The 17030-nt window shown below is 42.5% G+C and overlaps 1 protein-coding gene across 1 annotated transcript in view; it reads right to left on the reverse strand.

Annotated features, from left to right (window-relative positions):
* Window positions 1-17030, reverse strand: part of EYS (EGF-like photoreceptor maintenance factor) — a 396345-nt gene that overhangs the window by 140921 nt on the left and 238394 nt on the right. The window contains exon 18 of the mRNA XM_088665821.1: window positions 4523-4743. Within this exon, the coding sequence (XP_088521947.1) occupies window positions 4523-4743 (221 nt within the window). The remainder of the gene's footprint in view (window positions 1-4522; window positions 4744-17030) is intronic.

Genomic DNA, 17030 nt, shown 5'->3' on the forward strand with positions numbered 1-17030 from the left:
AACTGGCTGAGGGGCAGCTCCATGGCAGCAGTTGTGGAACATTAACCAGATGCCCAGAGAAGCTTTGAGAAAGGTATGATGGGGGAAGGTTGAGAGAGAGGCCCCAGGAAATTTATGAGTAGAGGGGAACAGATGCTGGAGGTGGGAAAATGACAAGACAGCAAAGGCAGGAAGAAAACTGGACTGGCTGCAATTAGTGACCTAGCAGTAAGGATCCCACTCTAGGCAGCCTCTGAGGCTAAGAGGCCATGTTGGGTTCTGGGGATCTTGGGGATCTAAAGAAGGAGATATCTGACAATGACCTTGAAGAAAAAATAGTTGCTGAGCGAGCAATGAAGTACACTTTTCCCTCTCTTTGCAATATGTTCCCAGTTGCACACTTTCTGCACAAAGTTTCCCTAACTTCAGTACATTCTTCACACAAATGTGTAAGATGAATTCCTGCAGATTGTCTCGGTACCAGGGGCAATTTAAACCACACAAATGCTGTGTAGTTTACAACAAGCATGGGAAAAGGGTTTTTTTTAATATAAAAAAACCAACAGATACTGACATCTGAGGCATCATTAACTAAGACTCATAGTGTTCAGCCCAGTCATTTATTGGATTCACATACAGTATAATGACCCACTTTCAGTCAGTGTTGTGAGCTGGGTTTCCATTCCTTTCAGATATATTGACAATCTGGCAAGTGCATTTTTGGCTCTGGCTTCCCTGTACTTATTTCATACAATAGAAAGTCTATTAGAAGGATATTAGAGCTTTAATTATAATATGGGCACTCTTTCATTTTGCTACACACTAGTAATTCCCAATAACGCTAATGGAAATTATCCAGCGTCAACAAAAGAATGTGCCTTAGATACTAACAGCCAAAGAACCAAACATATCAGAGGAATGAAGGTTCTGGGAAGTAACGGAATAAAAGACAGTTGAATGACAAGACAGAGAAGCAATAGATATTGACTCAAAAAATAACAACAACAACTTACGTACCCACCCACCCACCCACACATAATCTCCCCAATATTTAATTTACTTTAACTTCAAAATTAAATTATTCCTGATAGTAACTAAAAGTGAACAGGGATCTTAGACGGGCAGCGAAATTAAATATGATTGAAAAAGAGAATGCAAACTGCTGAAGTCAAAAGCTGGATCAAGAAGAGAGTGGCATGTGTGAATAGTTTTGGTATTTTTTAAGGAATGTTCCTCTTGCTTTCCTGACCCATAGGATTGTTCTGCATGTGCAGAGATCTGCGACAGAGCCAGCCCTTCACCCAAAGCCCTGCCAGCTTGCTCCAGCCAGAACAGGAGTTGAGAGGACAGCACCCCCCCCCACTCTCTTTTCAAATCTCCCTGGCAATTATTGCTATGTACCACTTCCCCTCCCACTGACACCCATAGGAGGAAAAATGCATTCCCCACAGGGTGGCACAGACTGTCAAGTCCAATCCACTGGTTGGTCAGGGGGATGAGGGAGCTTTGGATGCAAGAGATGCTATTGTGGCAGTAACTCTGCAGTTCTGCAGAAACACTGCTGGCAGTAGTGCCATGACCACAGAGCTTTTCATGGGACTATCAGCCTGGGTATATCTCCCTGCCAGCAGAGCTCCCCTCTACCAGCAGAAGAGCAATTTTAACCTACCTTAACACCTCCCCACAACCACCTCAGGCAGTATTTAGCATGGATTAGTATTGCTTTATTATATTATTAAGTTCCCCCCCCAATATTTTGGGGTGCTACCACAACCAGGTGGCGCTGTGGGTTAAACCACTGAGCCTAGGGCTTGCTGATCAGAAGGTCAGCGGTTCGAATCCCTGTGACGGGGTGAGCTCCCGTTGCTTGGTCCCTGCTCCTGCCAACCTAGCAGTTCGAAAGCATGTCAATATGCATGTAGTTAAATAGGAACCGCTACAGCGGGAAGGTAAACGGCGTTTCCATGTGCTGCTCTGGTTTGCCAGAAGCGGCTTTGTCATGCTGGCCACATGACCTGGAAGCTATACGCCGGCTCCCTCGGCCAATAATGCGAGATGAGCGCGCAACCCCAGAGTCGGTCACGACTGGACCTAATGGTCAGGGGTCCCTTTACCTTTACCTTACCACAACGATAAAGGGGATGACACATTTGCTTCCTCTGCTTTAGATAAACAGGGGCCAAGCAGATCAGACTTATTCTGCCACATAAATGAGAAATGTATTTATGGTGTTTATGATGGCGGCGGGGTTCTTAACTCACATGTATTCATAGTCATTCTGCACTTGCTCATTCATTTCCCCTCTACTTCTGGCCTGTCTAGAATAAGTGCAAGGAACGGAGGACTTTCAGCACAATGTCCTTCCATTCTGACTCTGCAACGAAAGCTTCCTCTCCCCTGATGCCTTCCCACTGAAACCAGCAAGAAGCCAAATATTCTGGCTGGATCATTCCAATCCATATTATCTTGGAGTGATTCAGGAGGGGCCCAGCCAGCAGAATGTTCCCTTTCATTTCCCCATTGCTGCAGTTGACTTTGTCGAGGTGCAATGCAAGAGGTGGGATTTCCAGAGCTGCAGCACGTTCCCAGAGCTACAACACCCACCACCAGCCACTAGTGTGTCTCAATATAGAAGCATAGCTATGTTAGACTGGTGTGCTGCTGCTGCTGAAATTATAAATGAGAAAGATTTGTGGCACTTTATCAACTGTGCAATGGAATCAAGTAAAGCAGAATGTCTCTACTATCTCTAGCCCGCTTCCCCCTCTGTCGATGCTTTCTGAAGGGGTCTGAGAAGAGCTCTCTTCCCTGGCATTCCATCAATAGAGATCAGACAGACTGCTTATCCTGAGCTGGGAAAAGCTACCAAGATCAGGTAAAGCCCCTCAAACTACTCCCCTGGATCTTAGTAAGAGTTGCTTTACATTAAACATCCTCCCTGCCCCCACCTAGGTGGTGTACATGACTGCAGTGTACAAGATCAACAGTGTCACATGTGAAAACTGCACAAGGATTTGATTTACCCAGTGCACAGTCATATGATGCAGGAGAGCATGGGCTTCCAAATTTGTAGAACAAGCACTTTCCTCAGTTGAGGCTGTAGTCTAAACCATTGAGCCTCTTGTGTTTGCTGATCAGAAGGTTGGTGGTTCGAATCCCCACAACGAGTGAGCTCCCATTGCTCTGTCACAGCTACTACCAACCTAGCAGTTCGAAAGCACACCAGTGCAAATAGATAAATAGGTACTGCTGCAGCAGGAAAGTAAATGACATTTCCGTGTGCTCTGGCACTTGTCACAGTGTCCCGTTGCGCCAGGAGCAGTTTAGTCATGTGGGACACATGACCCGAAAAGCTGTCTGTGGACAAATGCCGGCTCCCTCAGCCTGAAAAGCAAGATGAGTGTTGCACTCCATAGTTGCCTTTGACTGGACTTAACTGTCCAGGGGTCCTTTACCTTTTACACAAGCAGTTTTCACCTAAGTGCATGGACAGCACCTGTGCAAGAAATATCACCTGTACGTGAAGCACCTGCAGTGTCAGCAGAACTTGCTTACTCTGCACATGAGAACAATGAGTATATCCACTGATTAAAAAGTAAATAAATGCACCGAGGCCGTGTTCAAATCAATGAGATTTAGGAAAGCTCAGCATCCTCTAGCTTGTGTTCTGTCCATTGGCATAGTTTCAAGGTTGAAGCAGATCAGTAGCATAGCTGTCAAGTTCTCCCTTTTTTAAAGGGAAATTCCCTTATGCTGAATAGGCTTCCTTGCGAGAAAAGGAAAAACTTGACAGCTATGATCAGTAGCCACTTGCATGTCAGAAGGTGCTGTGTTTTTTTTTTTAACAGATGCCCTGCATTTGTCCACACTTCAAAGCCTGATTACAGCCCATTATTTTTGGGCTTTTTCACTGGTGGCACCAAGCACTGTGGAATGTCCTTCCAGCTGAAATATGGGAAGCCCCATCAGTATTGGCATTCCATCACTTCTAGACGACACACCTGTTTAGGAAAGCATTCCTCTGAACGTAGAACTTGTGGTCTAATCATTTTGCCTTCTAGTTTGTTATGCTTTTTAACTGGCTTGCTTTACTGCGCTTTTAAATTATGGATGTTTTGATGGAATTGTTTATTGAGTATTTTAATCATGTATGGATTTTATAATTGATTTTGTATGTGTAAATACATAGACCCTATTTGGGCCTTTAAGGAGGATATAAATAAATAATCTTTCCTGCCTTTAAAGGGTTTGTGTGACTGGAATATATTTCTGGACATAACCCTGCTTAAGATTTAATTTTAGTACAATGAGAAACACCAATAATACAGGTCAGGCATCTATAGTCACAGTTATACAAGGATGAAGCCAGCATGAACAATTCAGTGGCAGAAGCTGGTGCATCCCTGATCCAAGTCAGGTGGTGATTCTACACAACCACATTGCCTCAAATGCCAGGGAACTAACTCCACACATTCTAGGGAGGGATGGTAACAGAGCCAGGGAAATATCCCTCTCTCAGCTGGAAAGTGTGAAGCACCATTACCTTTTTCACAGAAGCGTCCAGTAAAATGCAGAGGGCAGTCACATTGAAACGAGTTGACGCCATCAGGAAGATTGATAGGATGGCATGTCCCTCCATTATGACACAAATTCTCTTGGCAGACTGACAACGAGACTGGACGAGCAGGTGAGGGCAAAGCTGACTTGAGTGCTTCAGAAACAGTGCCAGAGACATCCATCGGTGTTTCTTCAGATGGAGGAAATCTGTGAGACAATATTAATTTTACATGAAACATTTGTGACTGGTTCAAAAAGCCCGCCCCCCATCTTCAGAGGCAGTGGTCTGCTGGGTGTCAGCTGTCAGGAGGGTGACTATTGCTGCCATATCAGCAATAGTTTGATGTGTATGCCATCAAATGCCAACGGTGCCCTTCAGCTCTCTATATTGGACAAACAGGCCAAACCCTACGCCAAAGGATAAATGGACATAAATCTGACATCAGGAACCATAAGACTGAAAAACCAGTAGGAGAACACTTCAATCTCCCAGGACATTCTATACAAGATCTCAAAGCATCTGTTTTATTACAGAGAAATTTCAGGAACAGACTGGAAAGGGAAGTTGCTGAATTGGAAATCATTACCAAGCTTAAAACCATGGAAGCACCTGGGATGAATAGAGACATCGGATTCTTATCTCATTATGCATGATCAAGCTTTCTTTAGCACCTCAGCCCAGGACTAATTGCAACCATCAGCAGCCATTAACAGCCATCCACAGGTTTACCACTCCCATCAGCCCATCTCCCATTCCCACCCACCCACCCCCACCACCCTCTGTATATATATATAGGGTCTGACACTTCTGTTTCTAGTGTATCTGAAGAAGTGTGCATGCACACGAAAGCTCATACCAAAATATAAACTTAGTTGGTCTTTAAGGTGCTACTGAAGGAATTTTTTTATTTTGCTTCGACTCAGACCAACACGGCTACCTACCTGTAACTGCCATATCATGTTGAAGAGCTTAGCACAGGCACCTAGCTGGCCATGGTGAAAGGTAGGCTCAAGACATCTTCCTGCCTGAGGTGAATTACAATATAGTGTACATTTTCCACATATAAAAGCTGGTCAGATCTTACTTCAGCACTAAAAATGGGACAGCACCTCCCATTGCACCTGAGGACAGTAGATTAGCTCAGAGGGCACAGGGCAGCCACACAAAACTGCATTCTGGACTGGGTGTATATTTGGTCAGATCCAGCTGGGCTCTTCTTATGAACACATTGCAGTAACTCAGTCTCCACCACAAAGAAGATATTTACTCTTCCTTTCAAGCAGGCTAGCATAAAGCACACCACACAAATACACACAAGCCCCATCCTCTTAGGAAGATTACTACTACAATACATATATTGTATTGCTCTGACAAACAGCACTATGGATTCAAAATTCTGAGCCGTGGGGCCTGGGCTTCAGCCCCAAGTTCCAGTCCTAGCTGCACCACTGGATGTGGGACAGATTTTTTTTTTATAGCTTTCTCTCAGAATCCCTGGAAACAGCACTGGTGGCCCTTGAATAGCAGCCCCAGTATTCCAATCATATTTGAAAGCAGAAGTTGTAAATCTGCTCCAGCGTAACTGCCAGACTCTCAGCATGCAAAATAATCTGTGGCTGATTATGAGGACAGAACAAATGTCAGGCAGGATAGCTAGCAAGAAATACAAAAACACCGAGATGCCCTTATCGAAGCAAAACACATGGAACACTTAACATAAAGCCAGATGTCTTCAGGAGATTCAGGCCTTTAATAAATCTACCCAGTGGGGAAAAAAGTATTATTTGCATTATAGAAAGGGGGTATTGCATCCATTTGGTGATGTGAGGAATGCTTTGTTTGCTAAAGAATCAGTGGTCAGTTCACAAAATACTGAGCCTCTATTACAGACACTAAAATAATACCCTTTGCATAGCTAGCTCTGTGACAAATCGCTTTGTTCAAAGGGAGAACTAAGTCTGATTTCTACACTGGGTCTGAAAGTGGAGTTTATCACCCCAGTTTTCTTTGTAACAGATGCCATGTTAAAGGGGGATTGCTAGCCCTCTTCCATATAAGTGTACAGAAAATTTAGGATTCAAGGATAGGTCTCTAGGCACATAGGTTTTGCCAATATATTTCCTTTACTCAGAAGGACTTAAGCATTACAAAAAAGATTCATAAGGTTAAAAACATAAAATACAAGCTATCACCACAGTTCTAAAGTATTGACACATTGCCAAGAGACCCTTATTAAATCAGTACTACCTGATTCAGCAAGTCTATGTGTTCTGTGAACCGCCCTAAGACCCCTGGGTATAGGGCAGTATATAAATTTTAATAATAATAATAATAATAATAATAATAATAATAATAATAATAATAATATCTAGTAGTAAAAAGGTGGTATGGGCCTCCAAAGGAAAGAGGGACAAATACTGAAAGGAAGGGATATTTATACTATTTTTTCCCCTAAACTTAAAGCAAGGCTATATTCAGCAAAATATCCAAATACATGAAATAATTTGATGTATTGTATGTCAAGGGACACGGGTGGCCACCACAGAGCATAGGGCTTGCCGATCAGAAGGTCGGCGGTTTGTATCCCTGTGATGGGGTGAGCTTCCGTTGCTCGGTCCCAGCTCCTGCCAACCTAGCAGTTCGAAAGCACGTCAAAGTGCAAGTAGATAAATAGGTACCACTCCGGCGGGAAGGTAAACGGCACTTTCATGCACTGCTCTGGTTTCGGTGTTCCATTGTGGGCCAGAAGCGGCTTAGTCATGCTGGCCACATGACCCGGAAAAACTGTCTGCGGACAAACACCGGCTCCCTCGGCCTGTAAAGTGAGATGAGCGCCGCAACCCCAGAGTCGTCTGCGACTGGACTTAACTGTCAGGGGTCCTTTACCTTTACTTTTTAATGTCAAGATACATTGTAAGTTCTGCAATAATTTGATTATACATCATCAACATCAAATAATTTTAGCAAGATCTAATAAAACTACATCAAATAAAAACAACTGCTACCCTGTATTTTAAGAAGCGTATCTGAATAGAAGTTATCTTGTGAGCCACCCTGAGATCTTTTGATGAAGGGCGGCATATAAATCTAGTAAAATAAATTAATAAATAGATGTTTTATAGACATTAATAATAACACCTAAATTATATTGATATGAAAATATGTCTGGTTCACACCTGAGCAATACTATAATAATTTTTATTATTTATATGCTGCCCATCTGACTGGGTTGCCCAGGCCACTCTGGGCAGCTTCCAACAAATGAAACACATTAAGCACAGTAAAACGTTCCTAAACACTAAATGTATCGATATTAAAAACAGCATTCACTGTGAGCACAACTTGTTCATCTAATTTATAAATGTCTAGCCAATTAAACATTTTCTTTTTTATAAAAGACATCAGTCAAGATAGGAAATGGGGGGGGGGGGAAGTGATGTACCAGTTTGGTTTGCAAATCTGGCCGTATCACATAAATACAAAGATGCCTTTTAATTGCATTGCAATCATTTTAATTGATGATTAATTGTCTCTGGAACCAGCCAACGTGGGTGCAGAACTGGAATTATTTGCTATAGATCATTGCTATGCATGTTTTCTTGGAAGCACAGGCTGCTGAACGCAACAGAAATTACTTGCAAGCAAGTGTGCGCAAAATTGCCATCTTTATTTTAGAAACCTGTGCTCTGCCATGCTAATGAATCTGAAGAGAGGAACGAGGGAGCTGCGAGCCTCCAGATGTTGTGGACTCCAACAATCCCACCCGGTCAAGTACTATGGACGTTGTAGTCCAACAACATCTGGAGGGCCACAGCTCCGAGACATCGTAAAATAATTAAGAATATCATTTAAAATAAACAATAAGAGAGCCAGCTCAAATGCACCTACACCACTCAGGCAATCCTGGCAATGGGCACCAGCTGAAAATTCAAAAGCAAGGCTGGATTCAGTGTTCCTCACAGACTGCAAACCAGATAGACCCCACTCCCACAATTATCTCCATCTTACTCCTATAGTTTCCCAGTCCCCTTACTGAGAGTCTAAAGGAGACTACCTTGAAGAAGAAAACAACAGGATTCTGCTGCTGTCTGGTTTTGTTGATTTTTCCAAATAGGGATCTATTGCTCTCAGAATCTTTCTTCTAAAAGGTGCCCAATTGTTTCTTCCAGACCTCCTTTTAGTTAGCCCCTTTTCATGGAAAAATGCCTGTGCAAGGTCATCAATGGAGCAAATATCTGCAACTGCTTTCAGAATTCATTCCAATTGCTATGAATAAGTAATACTCCTGACTCCAAACGGTTTAACTAAAATGCTTATTTGAATAAAGAGCTAGGAAGCGTTTAAAAGGCATTTAGTAATTGAGGTGTTGGAAGCTTCGGCAGTGCACAGCAAAAACGCACAAAATGGACAACACTGATTTCCCTTCCTCACCCCATTATTCCCCTCTATTCTGCAATACTGAAATGATGCTATTCAGCCAACTTTGGGGCTGCTATAGGTTAATGTTTAGGCTAATGTGCAGCTGTGCTAATTTTTTTCATTAAAAAAAATGAAAGAATTTGAAAGAATTAAGGCTACTATGCTATGCACACTTACTTCAGACAAAGAACTTGCTGCCCAGTAAATGTGCACAAGAATGGGTGAAAAGGGAAATGTGGCCTGTTGTACATACAAGGTTGGTATTTAGGATCTCATACCCTAGGAGCTCAAGCTTATTGCTGGCATAAAATGTAGCAGGAAGGGAAGAATTGTAATTAAATTGTGCCCAGATCTTTAACGATTTTAATGCAAAACAAATTTCCCTTTTAGATGCACACTGCAGGAGCTCAGCTGGCAGTTTCCCCCCCACCCTCTTTCTTTCGTTTCACAACTCTCCCTTGCCCACAGATCACCCCCATTTACATGCCTTTTCCACTATCCTAAAGTCTCTGTGGCACACACGCACGCACGTACACACACACACACACACACACACACACACACACACACTTATCACTTTCACCCCGCTTTCCCTATCACTTCCTTCCTCCTTTTTTCAACTCTCCCTTGCCCACAGTCCACCCCTCACTTCCATGCCCCGTCCTCTCTCTCTCTCTCATTATGCACCCCCCTTTGCACATACACCCATGCAGATATGTCACTTTATCTTTAAGCAAATAGAATTTCAAGAGTAAGCCTTTCATCTAGCATGCTTAGTTAGAGAAGGTGAAGGTCACTTGATGGATGCTGTACATATATGAGTTTTTTTAATAAATAGCTCTTCTAAACTACTATGTGTTGAAAACAACACATCCTACCAGGAATAAACTATTTTGTGGGAAAGTACTATGGAGTATCTGAAGACTCCATAGGCTATCTCTCAGTGGAATGGAAGAGGGATAATTTAAAACAGCCATTTTCCCCACCGCCCCACCCCTTTTAGTATCTCTCCCTTCTTACTCCCTTCTTCTCAAACAATTTCAGAAGTCTGGGTAAGGAGGGTGCGTGGAGGGAGACTGAGATGAAAACTGTGGTTTTAAACAACGGCAGAGGTTTGAGTAAAGCAGGGATGGAGTGACACTGGGGCTTGCTTTAAAACACACACACACACAAAACACACACAAATGAAACAATTTTAGAAAGGAGAAACAGCAGAGATAGACAAGAAAGAAAAGCCAGCACCAAAAAAGCGAACACAGGAGAGACTTGCCCAATGCTCTACTTGCTATTCTCAGATCTTGTTTAAAGTGCCACTCTGCCCAGTGTTACCCCCTGCTCACTCTACTTAAACCTTTGTCATTGTTTAAAACCACCACTTTCCACCTCTGTTTTAACTCCATTCCTGTTTTATTCAGACCTCTGCTGTTGTTTAAAACCACCAGTTTCCTTTGTGTTCCCTAAATCCATCCCTTCTCTTTTGCTCCCCTCGCGCCTCAACATCTTGACACACACACACACACACACACACACACACAGAGAGAGAGAGAGAGAGAGAGAGAGAGAGAGAGAGAGAGAGGGGGGTGGGGTACCAAGCTCAGGGTCTAAAATTGCTTCGCTGCTCCTTAAATGAATTATGAAGAGACAAGGGGAGCAATCCACCACTCAACCCACTGCAGCTCTGGGTGTGTATGTTTTAGGTGACCCATAGGACATGAACTTCCAGGAACCGCCACCTATTGGAGTCACCCTACCACTGTCTCCCTTATACAGAAAAGCCCTGAACTATGTGTTTCCCACCTAATGAAACATCAGTGAAGGCTGTCTCCTGGATTTGCCAAAGGATGAACATGAAGCACAACCACATTGAAAGGGCCTTTTATACAGTAGACAAGGTTTTCAAGTGAGGAAGGCAGATGCAAATCTGAAAGGTTTGGCCAGTTCATACAGTAGTAGCTATGCAAATATCTGGCTAGTTTAGCAGATTCATTACAGAACATATCTCAAGTGACTGCTGGGTCTTTAAGAATCAAAGACATATATGCTACTAGTCTTTTAAATAGGCTTACAATTCCCTTCTTTGGCTTGATCACTGTAATTTCAGACACATGGGATTTTGTGTAGTTTAAGACACAGTGGGTAGCATCAAATGATCCAAAACCAAAAATTAGGCCCTTGGGAATTTAAAATAGCTGATGACTGTTTACACCAGTGATAACATCTTCTCATTTCCTAACAACAGCTGTACCAGAGAGAAAAGCAGAGTTTTGGCATTCTGCAGTGCCTCTCTAGGAATTGCTTACAGAATGAGAAACGTCACTTTATATCAAGTTTGTAATCACATGAACAGATGCTTGTAATCTGTGTTTGTAGCGGATGGAAATTTGGCTTCTGTAACCAGCATAAAATTTATGTAAGAAAATCTGGCACTTAGTCCTACAGCTATTGGGAAGAAAATTAATGCATACTAACCCCTTTTTTGTTCAGGTAGCTAGATTGCAGCAAGTTCATCAATCATAGCCAATCTACCAACGTTACTAACACTGCTGATCTGCTACAGTATAGTGTCCTCATACCTTCATGTTTACATGTCCTTAACAACAAAGTGCTCCCTCATGTATTCCATGCAGAAAATTGAGGGCAGATGTAACTCTCGAGACCTCTGAACAGGCAACTACATCACTCTTCTTCCAGACACAATTAAGAAAGATGCTTGAAACAGATCTCTCAAAATATACTTATTCAAGTCCACACACTTTCCTGAGCTATGGAGATTAAATAAATTAAATTGATGCACAGTGAAGATGTGGGTATCCAGTTTAGGATTTCTGGCAGTTCCTTTGTATGCTTGACAAGTGAACTGTCACAACTCTTTGTGGAGACTCTTCACCATCATTATTAAGGGGGTATCTCACACTTTTAGTTTTTTTTCTTGCTGTGACTTATTACTTCTTCTTCCACAGAATAAAACACAGTTTTCTTCCTCAGGTACATACCAGTAGCTATGGTTAAGCACAGGATAAAAACAGCTCAGAGATACAAATATAAAGAAAAACCAAAGTTTAATATTTTATTTAAAATAGTTACTTTAAGTAAGAATGTATACAGTTTGGAACATTCTGATCCACCATCTTGATGCAAAATGGCATCCAGTGGTATCGCAGAGAGGAAAACTGGCGCCTCCATCTTGGGAACCATTGTGCCCAGTTTGGCAACAATATATCTATATGTGTTTGAACGGATAGAGAACAGATGGACAAACCACTTTCCAAACTATGTTGTAGATAAAGGCATTTATATGTTTTAAAATCAAAATTTTACCTAAAAAAAGAAAAAAAAGAAAAGAAAAGATTTCTCCACACTCTGCGTCTCCATTCTAGGGAAACAGAGAACCATTCTTAATGTTAAGCAGAATATAGTTGTGACTGACTGCTGAGCCAGACTTTAGTCTGACAATGCAGACCCCCAGAAATTATTGGCCACAAAGGCAGGTAGTCACAGAGCAGGGAGGAGTAGCACTTTGGGAGAGGGAGAATAAAAGGAGCAGTTTCTGAGGGAGAGAGTTAGATAGGGCTAAGGTCCAGGTTAAGAGTGAGATAGGGCTTGATTCGAGATGTTAGACAGGGTTCAGGGTAAGAGCTAGGGCTGGAACTGAGTTGAGAGATAAGGTTCAGGTTAAGAGATAGGGCTCGGTTTGAGATGGGGAGTTTGGGAGTGAGATAGGGAGGAGGACAGGATTGGACGGAGGGAGAACTGGTTCAGATTTGAGTTGAACATCCACACTGAGGAGACTATAGCAGGAGGACAGAGCCTTGCAGCTTAGATAGGGAGATCGTGTTGAAGGTCTGGGAAGGTATACAGACAGGAGTGTTCTGGGAGGGCTGTGACTGAGCCAGAAGAGGTAGAACCTGTGGGAATTCAGGCTACCTGGGGCTAGGTACAAAGGACTCCCAAACCAGTAACAAGGGGTTGGGTGACCCCCTGGGTCTGTTACACTAGTTGGAAAACCTCCAGAGTGGGACTGTTAATAGAGTGGGTAACAGAGGAAAAGTGCCCCTCTCTCATGAGCCAGGGTATTAATTCTGTGAAGGAAGCCGTGTTATATTAAAAGTATTTAACTGAACTACCTCCCATAACTAAGTAACAGAAACGGAAGTATAACAACTGATTTTGAGTAAAGCGAGGTGAAGAGAAGCTGTGACTGTAACACTGTGTTTAAGCCGGAGACATCTTATAGTTAAAGTAAATAACTGAAAGTACGCAATTACTGACCCAACTTTGTTTCCCCAACTTCTTTTCTTGAAAATAAACTTTTCTTGTTTGTTCCACGCCTGCCTGAGACTTTATATCTAAGTTTCCCCTCACACAAGTCCTCCACAAGAAAACCTCTAGTGAATTGTAAAACTCTATGTAATTGGGGTACAGTGAGGTGTGCACACTATATTTAATAGGGGGCAGTTAGCGGGGTGAGTCCACTACATTATTAATTGGAGGTAAGCGGTTGGATCCATTATAGTAGTCAAGGGAGCTAGCAAAATTATTGGATTGTACCTCTTCAGCACACAGGTGTATGACTGCATTCATAATACTCTTTGATATTTAAAAAATGGACAAACTTCCCCTGCATGTGGAAAAGTCCCAACAGGGAGAGAGTCTTCTCCTCGATAGGCTAGTTTATATACTGTGAATTTGTTTTGAGATGGGGAAACATCACACATTGCCCCTCTGATTTAATTCTGCAGAGTGTGTAAGATTCCACAAAATGGAGCTGGCATTCCAAGGCCACCTCTGCCCAGGGGGAAATTATGCTTAGCCTGGAGGTTCTGTACTTGTCTTTGTACAGTTTAAGATTTCTTGGAGTCAAGCCAGCAAAGAGAACTGAAGCAGAGTTGTGAAAATTGGATATTCCCATGCCTGCTGCAATTGGGTGAGAACAGCAACAAGACAGTACTTCTGGAATCTTGGTCGTGTCCACAAAAACTGCATCTATACCACTCACCATACTTTACTTGTGTCAATGTAGTAAGTAGGTACTAATGCAAAGAACTTGATACAGTTCTGAAAAATCAAACATGCAGATCCGCCTGTCTGTGTTTTGCATTTAATACAGGAACTGATGAGCAGTCACATTTATGTGGGTTTTGAAGCAGTCATCATGAATGGTTAAGCATCATTATGTATTTTTATAAGTATATGCATTTTTTAAAAAAAGTCTGCCTTAGGTTGCAGTCCCTGTGCATGCTTATCGGGGAGCAAGCCCCATTGACTTCTGGTTGGGCTGACATTTCACATTTGTAACTTCAGTTCCATAGTGGAAGTTTCTGTGCAATTTTAATTAAAGCTTATGGTGAGGAAAAGCCTTCTCTTACAGCCATTTGTGCCTGATAACTCTGCCTATCCGCAGAGAGTAATAATTGTCAGAATCCTTCATTCAGCTAATGAGCCATATAAGCGTGGCCCCCATAGGGCAAGTATAGCTCGATTTGTAATTCTCTTTGTCCTGTCTGGAATAGGGCAAGAGCTGTTCCAAATACTTTTTCACTCGAGCAGTGCTTTTAACAACCCATTTGCTCCAAACAGTACTCATACTTCTCCTCAGTTACATGTCACTCCTCCAGTGAAAGAGGGAATCTCAGCCCACAATAAACCACCATAGGGAGTGAGAAAGGATAGAAAGGATGAGAATTGGGGCAGATCATCACCTGAAACCAGGTGGCCATCCTTTTGTGTTGAAAGTGATTTGGCAAACTGGAAAGAGAAATACAACACCGTAACCACTGGAAAAGTAAAATGAAATTGGACGCTCCCCTTCAAAGAAAGCAACAGGGATGAAGAATGTGGAAGACTTTGGTGGGTTTTTATTGAATGGGAAATTGTATTTTTAACTGGAAAAAGAGAAGAAAATTGGAAAGGCAAGGTGGGACACAACTCTGCAATGAAAAGTTTTTCATTGTTGAGGTCCCTTCACCATGAGGGTAAGGCATAACAATGCAAAATGCAACATTAAAATAGTTTAAAACAAATTTCAGTCACAACTAGAGTAGGTCCTTAAAATATATATCTCAAATGTCAAAGGTTAGGATGAAGAGGGGCCTCTTCAGCAAAGGTGAAAGCTGAATAACAAAGGTTCTAGATGCATTGTGGTGTGATTATATAGACAAATTATCATATATATTTTTACTATTCCAATGGCTTATTCCCACCTGGAGATTCTGAGCCATTGTTTTCCAGCCCACATATCTAAAGGACATTTTAATGTGTTTGCTAAATACAGTGATCAGTAGGGAACAGAACAATTCATTTCTTTGTGGTTGCCTGGTGCTATCTAGAGAATGTGTGGGTGTTTGCTCAGATTGTTCTGGCTAGTCATGCTGACTGGAATGTTGTCTCCAATGGCAATGTTGAATTTTGGGGTACAATCAGGAGCCACAAAGTAGCTATATAAAAACTTAGTATGTATGTGGCAGCTTTAACTGAATGGGGAGGCAGTTGCCTATAGCCCCTATCCAGCCCATCACTGCTTCCAGACACTGGTACAACACCTTCACAGCCTCTCCTGATTGGAATGGAATGGAGAGTCAGAGCTGTGTGGCAACAGAATACTGATGGCACTGTGCTCCAAATCTCTGGATGACATCTCCCAATGGTTTCATACAGCACATAAGACAGAATAGACCAGGGTTTCCCAAACTTTGGTGTCCAGCTGTTCTTGGACTACAATTCCCATCATCCATGACCACTGTCCCTGCTAGCTAAGGATGATGGGAGTTGTAGTCCAAAAACAACTGGAGACTTAATATTGGGCAACCCTGGAACAGACCTCTCTCCCAATAAAGGTCATCAGTCAGGGTGCCGAAGTCTGTTTTGCGGACAAAACCAGGTCTGGAACCAGACTTTAATGGGTTTTGATAGTCTGCTTTCTTCAGGCATAAGTGCAGAAAGCTGCCCACCTTCCCCTCAAATCACCTTGTTCACTTGCTTTTATAGAATCAACATCCCACCCCACAAGCACTGTGCCTGGAGAATGTTGAGGAAGTTTCTAGTGATGGCTTGGAAGACAAGACCTCTCAGTGAATGAATGCCAGCTCCCCTATTCCTTTATATATTTTCATTTCAACCCCCTCCCCAACCATTTTGGCTAGTGGCTGCATGACTTAGATTACCATTTTTTAAAATATCTCCAAAGATCCTGCAGGACCTGAATCACTTTGGATTACTGTACTTTGGTGTGTGAATTTCGCCTGGGGGGCCCCCCCACTTCAGTCTGAATACACCTGCCTTGCCCCACTATGCAGATGAAGCGTTTGCACAGACCTACTAAATGAAGCCAGTTAGTCAGGCCTCACAAAGAATTCCACACAGTTGGATGCCCTGGTCACAAGTGCTGATTTTGGTACATTAAGCAAAAAGGACTGAGCAATTCATTTACTGCTCAAATAATATCAACAGCAGGTATTTTATACATTATGCTTTGAAATACATTGCATATAACAGGGGTGGCCAACTCCCAAGAGACTCTGATCTACTCACAGAGTTAAAAACTGGGAGTGATCTACCCCCTTTTGGGGGTTCAGGTCAAAGCTGTTAAGTTTTTTTTTAAGGAAGGGAAGCCCGGTTTTGGGGGGTTTAGGTCAAACTTGTTGAGCTTCTTTTAGTAGGGAGGGAGGCCCATTTTTGTTTAGGGCTTCAGGTCATAGTTCAGCTTTTTTTAGGGAGGTTTTTTTAGGGGTGCCAGTGATCTAGCAGTGATCTACCACAGACATCCAGTGATCTACTGGTAGATCACAATCTACCTGTTGGACATGCCTGGCATATAAGAAGGGTTGTTAGTTATGCAATCCTAGATAGTGAGGGGGTGGAGAAAATCACACTTGTTGCTGGAGGCGTTTTGCATTTGTGCAAGGAAGATTTCAGACTAAGTCATTAACTATTAGAACAGGACTCAACAAAACTTAGCCAATACTTCTCTTTTCAGTGCCATGTCTCAGCCCCAGAACATACAAAAGAAGAAACAGGAACTGATAAGTGTGCCTCTGAGCAAGTGCAGAGTGCATTTCCCTTAACACAGTCTCCCCTC

This window comes from Zootoca vivipara, chromosome 3 (genome assembly GCF_965207765.1).
Source record: "Zootoca vivipara chromosome 3, rZooViv2.hap1.1, whole genome shotgun sequence".
In the NCBI taxonomy this organism is placed as follows: Eukaryota; Metazoa; Chordata; class Lepidosauria; order Squamata; family Lacertidae; genus Zootoca; species Zootoca vivipara.